Source organism: Ammodytes marinus (genome assembly GCF_949987685.1).
Source record: "Ammodytes marinus genome assembly, chromosome: 1".
Classification (NCBI taxonomy): Eukaryota; Metazoa; Chordata; class Actinopteri; order Uranoscopiformes; family Ammodytidae; genus Ammodytes; species Ammodytes marinus.
In genome coordinates, this window is record NC_137230.1 from 33,052,388 (window position 1) to 33,069,013 (window position 16,626).

At 45.1% G+C, this 16,626-nt stretch overlaps 1 protein-coding gene across 3 annotated transcripts in view; it reads left to right on the forward strand.

The window, feature by feature from the left end:
• Window positions 1-785: 785 nt before the first annotated feature.
• Window positions 786-16,626, forward strand: part of chd9 (chromodomain helicase DNA binding protein 9) — an 82,173-nt gene continuing 66,332 nt past the window's right edge. For 2 of the 3 annotated variants that reach the window (XM_080027555.1, XM_080027556.1), the window contains exons 1-2: window positions 786-861; window positions 4,903-6,481. In XM_080027555.1, coding sequence (XP_079883681.1) covers window positions 4,964-6,481 — 1,518 coding nt within the window. In that variant the 5' untranslated portion in view covers window positions 786-861; window positions 4,903-4,963. Of the gene's footprint in view, window positions 862-4,902; window positions 6,482-12,682; window positions 12,748-16,626 lie in introns of those variants that run through there. The other variant, XM_080027558.1, reaches the window with a different exon arrangement.

Here is a 16,626-nt window from a genome sequence, read left to right on the forward strand (position 1 = left end):
GCACTTTCCATAAAAGGTTTTACTGATTCTAAACACCTGTTGCAGAGCACATATTGTATACAGGCCTTCTTGGAGTTAAACTGATTCCATTTGTTTTTTACCTCATGAATAACGGTCAAGTGTTCCCTATCTACAGTTGACTCTGCTCTGACCAGTGTAGGGGAAGGGGCACGGTTAAATTAATAAATAATTGTCAAGATGCATTAGTATAGGGTCTACATGAGAAGAAAGTTTTGCTTTGTATTTTAGTATTTGTGGTATGACTATGGCACATTTACCGTTATTTCTTATGTATGTCTACAGATTCCGTATTAAAAAAAATAATAATACTACCATATTGAAATATAGTTATATATTTATATCCCCCAGTCAGCCACCAGAGGTCAGTGTTTACCCACAATGCAGAGCAGCTCTCCCACTGCTGTCATGTTTGCATCGAGGCGAGCCTCCGGTGCATGTGCGAATGTAAAACCTCTCCGGATTGGCTCTGGCTCGTACGCGGCCATCTTATGCACTCTGTCAACATTAGGACTTTAGGCACGAAACCACGTTTTAATCAACCACTATCCGGCACTGGTTGGGGGCGATACATAACCACAAGCACTCGCACTGGGTGACACATTTTACATTTTACGGTTAAAGGTGAAATTGTGGCAAATTGTCCGTGGGCCAATCAGGGAGGACGTCACAAATATGCAAATGCAACGTTATCACCGTCACGTCAGCAGCAGCGGTAGAGCTCGCGAGCCGCTGCGCCGTGGTCGCCAGCAGGAGTAGCCTACAACTAACAACACAGTCACAACTTCACCGATAACACTCCGTCCACCGACGTTTGGAGTTTCACTTTGGGCTTCGTTTGAGGTAAGAAATAATAGTTGTTTTTGTTTGTTGTTTGGTAGATATTTGGACTCGAGGGGTTGTGTTTGAGTGAGAGAAAGAGAGCTGTCAAATACTGTGACAGGCGGTGAGCGGGTCTCGCCTCAGCTGTCGGATGCCACACCGCCCCAGTCAGCGTCTATCTCTCCGACCGCAGAAATAACACTGTACCGTTGACTTGCCAAACTCGTCCGCACTAGTTTACCGTAAGTTTACATGTAAAACAGAAAGTGCATACGTACTTAATATGGGGTTGCCGGTGAAATGTAAAAGCGGCGTGGCTTCAGAGTGAGTCCTCTTTGGGTTTCTTCTTGGTCATGGTGGTCCTGAACTGACAGCGACCAGTCGAGGCTTGGTCAGCGGAGCAGCACTGTACCGCACTCGCATGAGGACGCGGTAAACTAATACTTTATGCTGTAGCTCTTTTATATATGGCAAAGAGAAAGTCGCTCGTTCATTGCAAACTAGTTGTAGCCTGTTTATCACGGACACCACCATCACTGCCTGTCGACCTCTTCATCCATCTCCACCCCCTCCCCCTCTTCCTCAGTGAGGAAGCGTCACGACACCTCTCCCGGATCCTGTGGCGATTCCCAAGGGAGCTTTGGGGCTTGGTAACACGTGTGCCATTTCATTTCGGAACTATAACCAAATGTTCCCACGTGCGTGTGGTTTCTGTCCACTTGTTGGCAGAGCAGTTGCAGTTTAAAGTAGCGCAACAAATTGCCGCCTCGCGCTGCCTTATCAGCGCGCTCGCGGGAGCTGACTGCTGAAGCCATTGCTGGGCTGAAGAAGATGAGGAGTATGATGAGTTCAGTTCAGAGGTGAGCCCGTTGTCTGTTTTATGACTGAAAGACTCCTTAGCAAAGCTTTCTGCGTGGGTTAAGTGTCGCAGTTGGTGCAATTGAAACAGTTCAAAACGTGGATAGAGTCTTGAGTGATACATTTAATGAGCAAGCAAGACTTTTTTTTTTTTACTTTACTTATTTCGGTCTACAGGCCATAATGCCGTATTGTGTGTTGCTCTTCAACTTGTTGGTTTGACGCTGTTTGAGTGAGGTGCGCAGAAGGGGCCCGTTTTGTGTCACATGCATCAGTCCCAGGATTCAATGGCGACCTCGGGACGCTTGTGTACACAGTACTTGTTGATATTAGGCATGGGTTGCACGTGCTTGAATGGTGCTCACAACGTCACGATTATGACGGAAACAGCTGGAAGGCGACATAGGCATATGCGAGCCTGTCTGCGCCTCAGGGCATAAATGGATTTGGGGTGTTTAAAAGGTTAGCAGGGGACTTGACTAGCTGGCTCAGGAACATGCTGTGTTGATTAGCTTGCATTGTTTTTTTTAAAGAACACATAACACTACAGGTTTTCTTGTGGTAGGTGCACACTGCTTTACCCCCATTGTACTTCTGTAAATCCAGTTTGAATGGACTGCCCAGTTCATCTCATCTTTTAACTTGGGTGAGGATGGGTTTCAGACCTACTTTGAAACCTATGTCAGAAGAAACAAACTACTTTCAAAACCTTGTATTAGTGGTTTATAGATTATGTAATTATCACTTGAGTAGGCTATGATTGGGAAACGTTTCAATTTTCTATTGCACCAACATTGTATCTTTTCCTCTTTAGTCTTCTTCAAGCAGCATGGGCTGTCTCTTCTTAGGCAGTGATTTTTTTTGCTTGCGTTCATCAGTGTGTCGCCTTGAGGCATCCAAAGACGTTTGGCCAAACTGACAAGTGGGAATGTCCCATTTCAGGACAGTCCCATGATCCCCCTATAAAACAAGATTGCACAGGAGTGATAGTGACCCAACCCAAAGTGAAAGCAGGAATGGTTTCATTTCATGCCTGTGAATAGATGTTGGTGGGTAGGTATGTATATGGTGTGTGGACACCTTATTGCAAGACAATGAGCCACTGAAGGAACTGTATGAAGTGAAGTGGTTGTGTCTAGTATACCTCTGTTTGCTCAGTTTAAGTTTGGTCAAGGAGTTTTTAATCATTTTAATTACTTTACCCTATTCTGAATGGTATGCTGCTGGGGGAAAAAAAACTGAAAGCTGCTAATTAAATTAATTAGTGGTAGCCAGGTGTGGATTAAGTGTGAAGCTGAGCAATCAGATTTATCCAACACGACAGTATGATAATAACCAGGCAGACATCATCTATTCAAGTGTAATTATTATTCTGCATATGTGCAGCCTCAAAACTGAGTTAAAGTGTAAATGATTCAACCAACACAAAGTAAATAAATATGTTTTTTGAAGAGTCAAATAACAGCTCGGCTTGTGTACAAATCTATGTGCTCATTAGATGTGTGTGTGTGTGTGTGTGTGTGTGTGTGTGTGTGTGTGTGTGTGTGTGTGTGTGTGTGTGTGTGTGTGTGTGTGTGTGTGTGTGTGTGTGTGTGTGTGTGTGTGTGTGTGTGTGTGTGTGTGTGTGTGTGTGTGTGTGTGTGTGTGTGTGTGTGTGTGTGTGTTTTGAAATTGTGGTTAGAGTCAAATTATTGTCAGACTTTGAAAAAAATCCATTCATTATTTCGCAGACACTTAACGGACCTACACTCACTGTCTGTGATTCAGCCACAGAATGACTGTATGAAAATGGGAAAGTGCAGTGATGCAGTGGTTAGCAGAAGGTTCTGACCCTGCTGATTGTTCCCCCTTGAGGTCTGCGCTGGTTTTTCCCCAGGTCTTTCTCGGTCCAAAAACACACGCAGTGTAGCTTTAATGGCGACCAAAGATTTGCCTGAAGGCGTGAAAGCGAATGGATGCTGACGCTCCGTCCGGGGTTTGCCGTGCCTCCCACTCAATATCAGCTGGGAGGGAGGCTGCAGCCCTGCACTCGCAGACTGTAAATACATTAGTGCTGTGCCTGGGGATGTGTATTGGGATTCCACATTTTGAGTGTCACTATTGCTGTCGTCATTGCGGCGTTATTTCTAATCTATACAACATCCTTTCAAAGTATTTCTTTATTAAGTGACTTATTTGGCCTATGATTACATTTTACACATTTATGCTTTATTTTTTTCGATTTCAGCAATGGTTATTCCCACAGTTTATTCAGAGGCTCACAAACATATAATATAACATAGATACAACACACACCCACAGCAGCAGACAGTAGTAAAGCTGCCATATGTTTGGACAAAACAACTTTGACCAACACCCAATTTATTTAAAACAATGGTATACAGAAAATAAAACCTCCCTACATGTTTAACCACCCATCAGCCTGACAGACATTTGAAGTATATATCAGCCAATCAAAACAGTAAGTATATCTCCAAGTTTGACTATAATACTTGGAAAATGTCTGTGTATATGGCTTCATGCGTGCCTTTGTGTGCTTGTGTGCATAGCAAGTCAGCATAATGACTGACCTGGGTAAGCTTCAGTCATCTTCCGCTGGTCTGTGGTTGCAGCGCACACGCACACACGCACGCACGTTCGCTCAGAGGAGCTCCTCTGCCTGTGTCCCTAGCTGTTGAAATTCTATCAGCTGTCTGCACCTCCCACACATTCTGCAGCTTCATTGGTTGTGGGGGTGGGGGGTTGAGGTGTGTGTGTCTGTGTGAGCAAGAGAGAAAGGGGAGGGGGTGCAGGAAGAGGCACCTGCTGATGGCTGGCGGTTGGTTTGCACCAGCTGCTTTGCTACACACATGAAAGGCAGTGGTGATAGATAATTGACAGTACCACATTTCTTCCAGAGATCCTTCTGACCTAGCCGTTAGCTGCCATTTGAAGGTTTTATTTGATACTGCATGGGCATCTATGCAATTCTTCTAGCCTACAAGCCTGTCACTGGTGATTAAAGTAGATGTGGAAAAAAAACACAATTTGATATGTTGTCATGTGATATCAGACGGAAAATAATTCTATTGTGTGGTGGGTTTTTGCTTGACTATTTCAATGAGTAGTTTGTTTGCAAAACTTGGTTTGATTATCATTTAGATCAGGTCTTCTTCTCATACTGTCATTGTGTTTAACATTTCTTTCTCTCTGTTTTTGGGACAGGGAGACAACATAATGCTGTAGCCCAGTTCCAAAGGTTCCAGTTAACCCTCCTGGTTCTGCCATGGACTTCTTTAACGACCCCAGCCTCTTTGTGGGAGGTCTGGACGGGCTGGACGACGACGGCTTCCCCTCGGCACCATCGCTCGTGGATGAGCTCAACCTCAGTGCCGACTTTGAGCCCCTCCAAGTGGAAGCCCTCGGCCCGGGGAAGCACCAAGACATGCCACCTGGTTCTACCCAACCAGCCATGCTCGCGTACAGTGAGCAGATGGGTCACTACATTGGCATCAAGCAACAGAATGTTATGGGCCAGGCATTTTCTGATCCTGGGGTCACGATCGCAAACCAACATGGCCAGTACCACAACGCTTCCATAAGCCAAGTACCTCAATCCAATGGGCTGTTCTGTAACAACGGCACTGCAATGTGGGGCAATCAAGAACAGAATGGGAACATGTTCCACCCCTTATCCCAACAAGAGCTTTGTCATCAGCAGCAGCAGCAGCAGCAGCAGCAACTGCACAGACAACAACTTCACGCCAGACAACAGCAGCCCAATCACTGTCAACAACAGGAGCAGCAGCACAGAATGCGGCACCAGCAGCTTCAACAACAGCTTTTAAACCAGCGCCAGCACCAACAAATGAACACACAGACTATGCCCCTGCATCATAACTTCTCCTTCCACCAGGGGGGCCAAGCCCAGTCCCAGAGCCAACAGCAAGTTCACCACACACAGCAGGTTCAGCATCAACTCACTGTAGGAGGACCACGGTTCCATTCAAGGGCACTGCCAACAAACAAGTCTTATTTGGATAGTCAAGATGCTTCTCTCAGTGGGACTTGCTTACAACCACAGCAGCAGCAGCAGCAGGCTAGCTACCAGCTGACCAGGGGAGGTCAAGCCTTCTCCGGATCGGGAGCTGAAGATCCCACTGGCCTGCAATTCCCCATGCATTCGTCATCTATGGTCCACTCCCTGCCCACTTCATGCTCAGTCAGTTCTGCTACTGCTTACCAACCGGCTCAGTACCCCGCTTACCCCGGAGAGCCAGAAATACCCACTCTCAGTCAGCAGTCTAGGCCCACCGCCACCACTGCAGCTCTCACTTCCTCGACAGTGCCTGAGCTCTCGGGGGCGGTATGCCAGTTTCAATCCGCAGCAGCAGCAGTTATGAGACAGCAGCAGCACACAAGGGCCCCAGTGAACCAGGCGGAGGAGGAATGTCCTTTCCGGGCGCTGCGTTGTTCCGGAGAAACCCAGGGAAGCTGCAAGTCATCCGAGATGTTTGGAGAATCTATGAACTGCTACCCGAGCATGGTCGGACAACTGCCCTCTGAGCGGCCTCCGAGCTGCGGGGCCATCAACACTAACGGATACCAAGCCCTGGGGAACAGCCTGTTGCCTGCAGAGGCTCACCATGAAGATCTAGAAGGCCTGGGGCCCCCTGACCTCCTGCCTGACCTACTGCCCCAGCTGGAGGCTGCTCTCAGCCAGCAGGACCAATCCAACTGCTCCTGGGACCATTCCAGTCAGAGGAACAGCAAACAACCACCTGTTGGATACATGGAAGATAAGGTAATACAGTGTGAAAAAACTCAGTTTTTGTTTCATATTATCGTTCTTAAAAATATAAAGCACTTGATGCACAGGATATTTTAGCGAGACTGCAGCAAACAAGGGATTTGAAAGTTGTAGAAGATTGACAAGTCAAAACTAATTGAAACATTAGATGTGATATTGGTATACCGGCTTTGCTAATGGAGATTAATTATTTTCTGACATTAAGCAAAATAATATGTGTCTTCCCAAAGTAGCACGGCACAGATTCTAGCCCTTCACGTAATGTTTAACTAGCCATCCCCCGGTAGAACCTTGGGCTTGTCTAGTTGGAAACCTGCAATCAGTTGTGGAGTGGGGGAAGGTGGAGAGGAGAGGAGGAGGCAGTGCCTAGGGCCATCTGAAAGCCTTCTGAAAATGATAATGGTCCTTCCAGCCTGGCCTGTCTATCTGCCCAGTGTGCCGACAGCAGGTCAGGCCTGATTAGGCTAAGAGTGGCAGGAGTGTCTTCAGGACTTAGCTGTAAGCATACTTAGGGCTATATCAAGATGTGGGTCAGGGCAAGCCAGAGGCACTTGCACACTGCCTCGCTGGAGTGTGGGGGAGGCTGCACGCTGTTCTGGTAGCTGCCACGGTTTCTGTGCGTGTGTGTGTGTGCGAGTGTTTGTAAGTGTGTGTGCACATGTGAGAGAGCGGGCGGGAAGAAAGGAGCGTGGTGGAGACGAGTGGTTAGCACTTGAGGGAGGGGGGAGGGGGTTGGGGAGTTGGAGAGAGAGCAGTAGCTCATGGAAAAAAAAGAGAGAGCTTAGGAAAGAAAGGCCAGGCAAAGAGACAGAGAGGAAGAGCATGAGAGGGGGAGGTTGGGAGAGAGAGTGCATTAGCCGGCTGTAACAGGCTTCAGGCGGTTTCCTGGACCTCAGTTGGCTAGTAAGCAGCAGCATCCACACAGCTCCCTGGCCTACAAGTGACACATGGCCAGCAGCACAAGCAACAGACGTTTCATCACGGTGTGGTGTGTCCATGCTGGAAAGAAAGGCCCATGTGAATTTCAACACATCCAAGGGTGACTCTCTAATAATGATGGTGCAATTTAGCGATGTCATTACAGAAACAAATATAAGTTCTGTTTACCAACAATTCAACACTGTCTGTTGAGGGGAGCAAAAAACAGATTGTCTAAAATAAGACACATGCACCTGTTGAAAATTCATACATTATTTCATAGGAGCACTTGGCTTGCAAGTCTGACAAACTGTTTGAGCATTTCTAACATAGCCTTGATATCAGACGTCAGCTTCTAAAGGGATAGTCCAGTATTTTTAAAGTGGGTTTGTATGAGTATGCATATTAAGTATGTTACCTCACAGATATGTGGGGGACTTTGATGTAGGTGGCCAGCAAAAGGTGTTTTGCTTACCATAAAAGAATAATGAATATCCATGCTAAATGTAGTGCTTATTCAAGAGAGAGTTCTTCTTTGCAATCTCGTTCATAAAGGCAGTGGTTGACACTAACACTTGCCCGCTTGCCCGGGGCAAGTGAAAATAATGTTCTGGCAAGTTCATATTGCTTTTTGGTTGCCCGACCGGGCAAGTGGATTTTAGATGAGTTGTCAGTAGTCTAAGCTATTTATTCATGTGTTTTAGAGTCCGCAAAACAATTTGTTCCCCGCTAACTCCTACTATTGAGCAGCTGCGCGCGGCAGCCAGCAGCATCAAGCTCTCTCTCTCTCTCTCTCTCTCACTCACTCACTCACTCACTCACTCACTCACTCACTCACTCACTCACTCACTCACTCACTCACTCACTCACTCACTCACTCACTCACTCACTCACTCACTCACTCACTCACTCACTCACTCACTCACTCACTCACTCACTCACACACACACACACACACACACACACACACACACACACACACAACAGCCTGTGTGCGCGCAGTTTCGCTGTCTACGTTCCGAAAGCCGGCTCTATTAGGCTACGGACCTGGTTCCGCTATATTCAAACCCCAGAAATCAATAACGTTTGAGGTTATCGATACCGCTATGGGGTCCAGTAGGTCACATGATGTAATTTTAAATATCGAGTAGAGTCGGGTCATCTTCAACTAATTAGGCTTTCTTTGGCGAATTATTCCATCAGTGGTCTGCATTATAGACTGTAAAAGTGTTGTACCTTCGACTGTCTTGAAGAAACTCCTTCAACCCGCTTCAACTCCGTCTCCAAAAAATGAATAAAATAAAATCCGTCCGCTGAGCCGCTGCCGCTGCAGACCATGCTGCAGACGGGCTCGGCACCGTCTCATCATTCATTCAAAGCAGCGGTGATCAACAAGCGCAAACGAGAGACTGTGTAGCAAGTCCCGCAGTTAAAAAACGTGATAGTTTTTAAATCCGTATTAAAATCTGCAGGATAAGAACTAGTTGGCTTTAAAAAAAAAATCGCAAACGGTTCAAATGTGATGTGTTCAGGTCGGGTGAAAAACTTGTTTCCCCAGCAATATAAAATTATTAGTAGGCCTACATATGGAATTATGACCTGTTTAAAGTCCTATCCTTAGCTCTTCTAATCTTATAAGCAATTAAAGCAATAATACCAGTTCTCTTTTAACAAAATAATAGAAAAGTATCGATAAAGATTTGGATTGTGGAGTCTATAATGGTATCAATATGAATATAAATTAATGATCCCCCTCCCTACTTACAGTATAAGTGGGCAATAGCTTTAACATGGTGGACTTTAATAATTTTTTCACAATGTGACCGTTTTAAATAAGTAAAATAAGTTAAATTTTTCTGAACACTTTTGTGTGGAAGCTAACATTCAGCTTGACTCTGAGCTAGACTGAGTTTTCTGAGACCCCCAAAACCAGGCCAGGTGCCTGGCAAAAAGAGGCCCTTTCACGATGCTGCAGCAGGACCAAGGGCTTGGTGTAGTGTGATGTCATGCTATCTAGGCTTATATGAATTGTTGTTGGTTGTATGTGGTCAGGATGAGACTAGTAAGCTGTGTTTGCATTTAAGAGATACGGTTCGCTAAAATGTATAATTTAATTAGCCTATATATATCATTGTTTAACAGTTTTTTTGGGCAAGTGAACACGACATTCGGGCAAGTAAAACATTACCTGTACTTGCCGTGCTTTTGAAACCTTAGTGTCAACCCCTGATAAAGGTGTCCTCTAATGTCCAGTAGTAACTAGTAGACATTTTGGACTGTATGGCAGCATTATATTGTAAAGTCCAGAAATGGTCCAACTAGTTAACTATTGGAGGAATCTGATGTCTGGTATCAAAGACATGGAATACATGTTAAAATGGCTTTCCATAGACAAGGCAGATGGAGCCCTTCTGATTGCCACTAATGATACAAAAGTGTGGTTTGACATTATCTTACTAACCCCAACTTTTCAGATTGTGCATAGTATGTGTAAACGCGGATGTGACAATTTCACCAGAACGATTAGAGTGACTCATTTAAATCTCTCTAAGCAGCGTCCACTTTCTGGCAATCTATGCCAACGAGCAAAAACAAAACCTGTGTGTTGTTTAGTACAGCCTCTAATAATCCCCAGCGGGCGACAACACAATTGGTGGTGTGCCTAACCGCAGCTCATCCACCCGGGCCTGTTTGTCCATCTGCAGAGGCCCTCGATTGAAACGGGGCCCGTGAACCACAAGCCACAAGAGTGAGCCACTCCCCTGACTGTGTCAACACCCAGGCCTGTGCTGATGCTCACAGGCTGACGGTGCTATTCATGTGCACTGATGTGTGAAGAGCCTGCTGCTGATAGTGTGTTTGCTGAACAGGCAAGGCACCGGGGGATAGCTGCCCACTCGTCCCCTCCACTGTAGTGAATGGGGCTAATTAGGATATCCAATGGTCAGCTGAACAGCCAGTTCAAGATTGAATGGTCGTCCCATGTTGTTGGCATATTCAAAAGGTTAAATGGGAGTCAAAATTATGCCCTTTTGCAGTGGATTGCAATTTAAATGAACAGATGCGTGTAGAACTCCAAGTCCTGTCCCATAAAGCATTTCAGCAGCGTGTAATGAGACCCGTCTGAGCTGGGTGCCGATTTGAAATGCTTACGTGTCCTCATGTGAGTCAGCAGTCTGTTGTCAGGGTGACGTCTTTTTAGATTCCTCTTAATGAATGTGAAGCGGGCGGCAGACCAAATAGTTGTCAGATGTACTATGTGTCAGTACTTGTGGTGGACCTTTGCAGCCAATGTTACAGATCAATGAGTGAGGCTGCTTTGTGCGTTGTGGCACTATTGGATTTACAGGGGTTCCACACTCACAGTCATGTGATTCAATGTGATGAAGTATCTTGATGTGTCTGTCTGGTCACTGGGCAGTTGTTCAGTACGTTACTTCATGTGGATTGGCCAAACAGACATCTTCATCATTTCATCTGTAATGTTTCTCAATTAGATTTTTTTAAAAACATTTACTAAATACTGTATACTTGTCATTGCTAACCGCAGTTTGCAGTTCAAGGGTACAACGGCAAAACCATTGCACTGAACAGTAATGTGAGTATGTGACAATTACTTAAGAAGAGCTTGATTATTGTTTTTGATTTCGAACAATGTGTAATTCCTGCATTCTTCTTCTCGGACTTCAATCTTTGGACATCCAGTTGTGGTTTATTTTCAATACCTGGTTATTTCTTCGTTTGTATTCTTGATCACAAACCTAATGCATCTTCATTTTGTGGGGCAACAGCACATTCAAAACTTCTCTTTTTCCAACTATCACAAACTGCCACCCATCAGCTCTGGAAAAAAACTATGAATCAAGAGTAATGTAATTCTACTCATTCACATCCTGTGGTAGAGCCAGAGACACTCATCATGTGGGGTGTTCTCAATTTATTTTCAGAGCAACATCAGTCTGAATCATTCCTCATTTCAATTCAGAACTGACATGGACCACTGTGTTTTTGTGTACACAGGGAAAAAAAACAGATTACTCCATGAAATCAATCATTGATTGAACTGCAATAACCCGGTGATTTGGTATTGCAGATAAATATATAAAAACAGAGAGCTGGAAAAAAAATGAACAGTTCTCAGCTTTTTCTATGTTGCCATTCAGCGTCACCTTCTGTTGTAGCATCAGGTTTTCACTTGTACAATACCGTATCAACCTCTCTGCAGTGCATTTGAGTCTCTTTTGTTACATTTGTAGCCCTATTCTCTTGCCATAAAAAATATCCGTAAGCGTTCTTAATAATTGCTTTGGAAATGTATGTCCCTCCCTGCTGATGTACTCTGCTGTTTGTCGTTTTCATCAGACCCAAAGCATTGAATACAAGGGTGCAATGGTCTCCCTCCTTTGCCTCATAGAACAGACACAAAGCTGGAAGTGGATACTGATGGCCTGAGCCTCTGTCGGCCCCCCCTGGCTGAGTCACTGAGCAGGTGCCCCCTCACTGCCTGCATCTCTCCTTTAGATTTATTACCTGCCTGGGTATCACAGCTCACTCCTCTTGAGTCTCTACCATATCCCATACCCAGTCACAAGCTCTTATGTACATTCTATCGTCACGAGTAAGTAAGCAACCTTTAGGCTGTGTGTGTGTGTGTGTGTGTGTGCCCTTGTGAGTAGGATTGGAGCGTATCTGTGTGTGTGATATGCTGGCTTTGTTGCTTACTGACCTCTCTGTGGGTTTATGTAACCACTAGCCGACCAGCAGAGTGGGCAGGCAATGCCATAATCAGCCCTGAAACCTGACACCATGCATCACCCTGGCCCTCACCCCACCACATACACACACACACAAACACTGCACACACGTACACACGCACTGCACACGCACACACACTGCACAAACACACACACACACACACACAAGCACAAGCACACTGGCACACACACCCTTGGGAAATACACCCTGCTGCTTCACTGGCCACATGGTGAAAGGCTGTCTCATTCACACACTTTCTCTTATCCTCTCTCTCTCTCTCTCTCTCTCTCTCTCTCTCTCTCTCTCTCTCTCTCTCTCTCTCTCTCTCTCACACTTGTTTGCGCTGTCAAGCGTTGTGACTGCTTGCATCCGGCCTGTCTACTTGGAGACTTGCCAGATAAGGGCGTGGGCGGGTGCTAGCCAAGGGTCAGAGGTAAACAGGAAGTAGCTGGTGGGCGGGCGGAAGGGGCGGGCTTTGTGTTACAGAGGCGGAGGGAGGAACCGGGAGAAAGAGAGGGTGGAGGGAGTTGTACTTGGACTGAGTGTGACAGGAGCATGTGGGAATGCTGCCAGCCCAAAAGTGCACAGTAGGTCTGAATTTAAAGTATGCTCCTTTTTTTATTCTGCTTTCTTTTCCTTTCTCTCTCTCTCTCCTTTGCCTCTTTTCTCTAGAGATTGAACTGCTTTGAATATTGTGTGGGTGAGTGTTTGCTCAGCAGTCAGATGGGGAGGTTTGAGGGGGATTTTTGTGTGTGTGTGTGTGTGTGTGTGTGTGTGTGTGTGTGTGTGTGTGTGTGTGTGTGTGTGTGTGTGTGTGTGTGTGTGTGTGTGTGTGTGTGTGTGTGTGTGTGTGTGTGTGTGTGTGTGTGTGTGTGTGTGTGTGTGTGTGTGTGTGTGTGTGTGTGTGTGTGTGTGTGTGTGTGTGTGTGTGTGTGTGACTTGAATGCAGTTTTGGGTTACGTGACGTGAACTCCTTGAACCTTTGATTTGATGGCAAAGACAGTGAAGCTGGGTGTGTGTAGATTGTCAGAGAGTCTTGGTTTAGGGAGATTTGAGATCACTTGAAGGAAAATAGCATTGAAGCTACTTTGAAAGTAGCTTCAGTGTAAAGTACAACAGAGGCAATTATAAAAGGCATGGCAGGGTAGTGACCCATTTGCCCTTGTGTTTACAACTGGCACAATGATTGTTGTCTTGTGGTAGTAAGGAAATTGCGTCTGAGAACATTCTGAAACAAGATGTCTGATTTATGAAGCGAAGCTAGCTAGAGTAAAGCTAGTTAAACTGATAGGGGCTTTTTGTTTTTGTTTCCACTTGATACACTGGCTTTCTTTACCTCAGTTTGACTTTGACACAACTTAATGTCGGTCACATTGTCCACAAAGACACAGCGGTAAGCTCACTGGTTACTGATTTGTAAGTTCAGCGAACAGGTTTGTGTATCAGTAGGAAGTCATTAGCCAGTTGCCATGGACACCTGTGCTGTGTTGTAAGCTGAGACTTTGTTTGTTGAGTGTTTATGATCGGATTCTAGTACAACACTCCATTTCTGTTGACAGGGCACTTGACTCAGTGTATTAACAGTTCAGGTTTGAGGAAGAGAATGCACTGTTCAAACTTGTCGTCACTCAAAGGCCAGAGTGAGTCAAGCTACAGTACCGGCACAGTGGCACATGAACTATGTGCATTTACATTACATTACATGTCATTTAGCTGATGCTTTCTTCCAAACACCGATAGCAGCAGCTAACTATCAGGAGACATTTAGGGTTCAGTGTCTTGCTCAGGGACACTTAGATATATGGCAGGGGAGACTGGGGATCGTACCACCGACCCCATAGTTGTGGGTCCACCACCCTATCCACTTCGCCACAGCCCTCATTTAAATGAACAAACACGGAAAATCAATATTGGATGTGGAGTTCTTTTGGTTAAAATAAACCTTCTTGGATGGAATTCAGGAATATGTCGACGTTGACTGATTTTTATCAGAAGTGTTTTTTTTTGTGACTGATTTTAGCAAAAAAATAAAATGATTTTAACCTGGCAGATCTTGTCTGATGGTTATATGACAACAAGGCATTCAAGTGTCCCCATCCAGGAATTCCTTTTGAACTGCGGCTTTCTTTGTCTTGGTGTAGTGAAATCTGGCTAGACTGCTCTAGCTTATATTTCATTGATGTTACCACACACACACCATACCTCTCTAAGTCCCTCCCTGTAACCTTTTACACTGCAAACATGTCTGTAATTCAAAATGCCTCCGCTTTGCTGGGTGGGAAATGATTGAAAAAAAAAAAAATGTTCGGATGGTTAATGAGCATTTCTGTTTAGCTTTTTTACACTTCACGTGAACATATGGTTTCCAAATTGAAAACCTGAACATGTAATGTTTAACTCAACATGTGTGTAGTACGTATCAATTGATGCGTGTCAGAAAAATGTCACTTACAGATCCAAACTACTACTCTTACTCTGTTTAAGTCCGTATCACTGCTCAGTAAGTGTACTATTGTTGGACACAATTCATTCATGTTATGTCTGTCAGTGTCTGATGAATGGACTATCTGTTTGTGTCATTTGTCTGATGTCATGTCATGAAGTGCGACTGTGCCGCAAACCCAACTGCCCCACGGGGACAATAAAGTTTTCTACTACTACTACAAATGAGGGAATCACTTAAGTAATACATTTTTATTTTTTTGTCAAATTTTGAACTACAGCTGCTTTCATGGTCATGAACAGCCTTAACTTTTCTTCATTTCTCATCAATATGTCTCTTTGCCATCACATGCTGCTCTGTGTCTGCCCTGTCTCAGGCTGATTGTCACAATGTTTGGCTGCACTGAGCTGTGCTGATTTATTAGTACTTACAGCCAAAATTGGATGAAATAATATAAAATACATCTGAAGTGTACTGAAACAGTCCAGTCCACCTCTGATGGATGGCTCTCTCAGAGAGAGAGTGTGTGTGTGTGTGTGTGTGTGTGTGTGTGTGTGTGTGTGTGTGTGTGTGTGTGTGTGTGTGTGTGTGTGTGTGTGTGTGTGTGTGTGTGTGTGTGTGTGTGTGTGTGTGTGTGTGTGTGTGTGTGTGTGTGTGTGTGTGTGTGTGTGCGCGCCAAATAATCAAATCATAATTCATAATAATCTGTCGCATGGCACAGGAGGCGATTTAAAGACCATAATGTCCTGTTTTGCCCATGCTTTTTAAGGGAATGAATTCAAAAAGGCAAATGGTACACACAGTGTGTGTGTGTGATTGGCCTCTACCATTTCAGTGTAGATTGACTCCACAGAGACAGCTGCCTGACACTGAGCAGGAGGTGAAAATCAGAGCAGGGCAGGAAAAAAGCCTTACTTCATCATATCCTCAAGGCTGCAGGGTGACTACGCACCCGCTCTGGCTTGCCTGCGTGCAGATATACGTAATTGCCTGTGTGTGTGTGTGTGTGTGTTCCTTTTCTTCGTTGGCCTTGGCCCTGATCTCGCTGCCTCAGTAATGAAGGAGTTGTAGAGGTCTGGTAGTTAAAGCCACTACGAGTAACATGGCACGTTGGCGTCCCCTTTGGACAAGAGCGGTAGTATTTTTACGACGCCCGCTGTCGCAAAGCTGTTTTCTAGCTCGTGCCAGGCGTGCGAGTGTGAACTGAGAAGGGCGCAATATAGTGCATGTCCGTGTGTTGAAAGTGTGAGGACTCTTTTCGGCTCCGTGAGAGTGGTTTTGACACTGCATCAACTAATGCCAGTCAGTGCTACACACACCTGATTGCAATGAGTTGATGCAGCAGCGTCACCTAACTACTCTCTCTCACGGAGTTGAAAGATTACATGTCCTCACAGAAAGCGAATGAACGAGAGACGGCAGTTAGTATGGATCACGATGAGGTAATGTGTTTGTGTTGTTGATGTAAATAATGACTATTTCAGATAATGGTTATCTGATGATGGTGAAGCAAAGCAAACTTTGTGTTAGTACCAACCGCTCATTCATTTAGGAGTAAACACTGCAGTCTAGTTTCGCTCTCGTGAAATTGTATACACGTTGCTTGGCAACGCCCTCGTCCTGCCCGTAGCCTATATCACTCTCCCTTTTAGCTTTTCTTCATTGCATTTTCTTTTTTTTATTTGATGGTTCAGCCCCGTTATCAGTCATTATGACGACAAATAACTGTCTCAAACAAGGCTCCCGCTCCCCTTCCCTCACCTGGAGGGATAGGCTTCTCAAATCGCGTTGCAGCGCCACACTGACATCTGCGACCAATATGGATATGTGACCATAGAGCCTGCACAAGCGAACCGAAAATCGGACTGGGTGTGCGACCAGACCAAAAGCAGTAATACAAACTATATAAAAACGTCTTTCTTTGCACTGATGGTCTCGTTTGCTGTTAAAGGTAATTTATGATTATCAGAGGAAACATGAGGCTGTTTAAAAAATATTTAAATGTTACTCGTAGCCGCTTTAA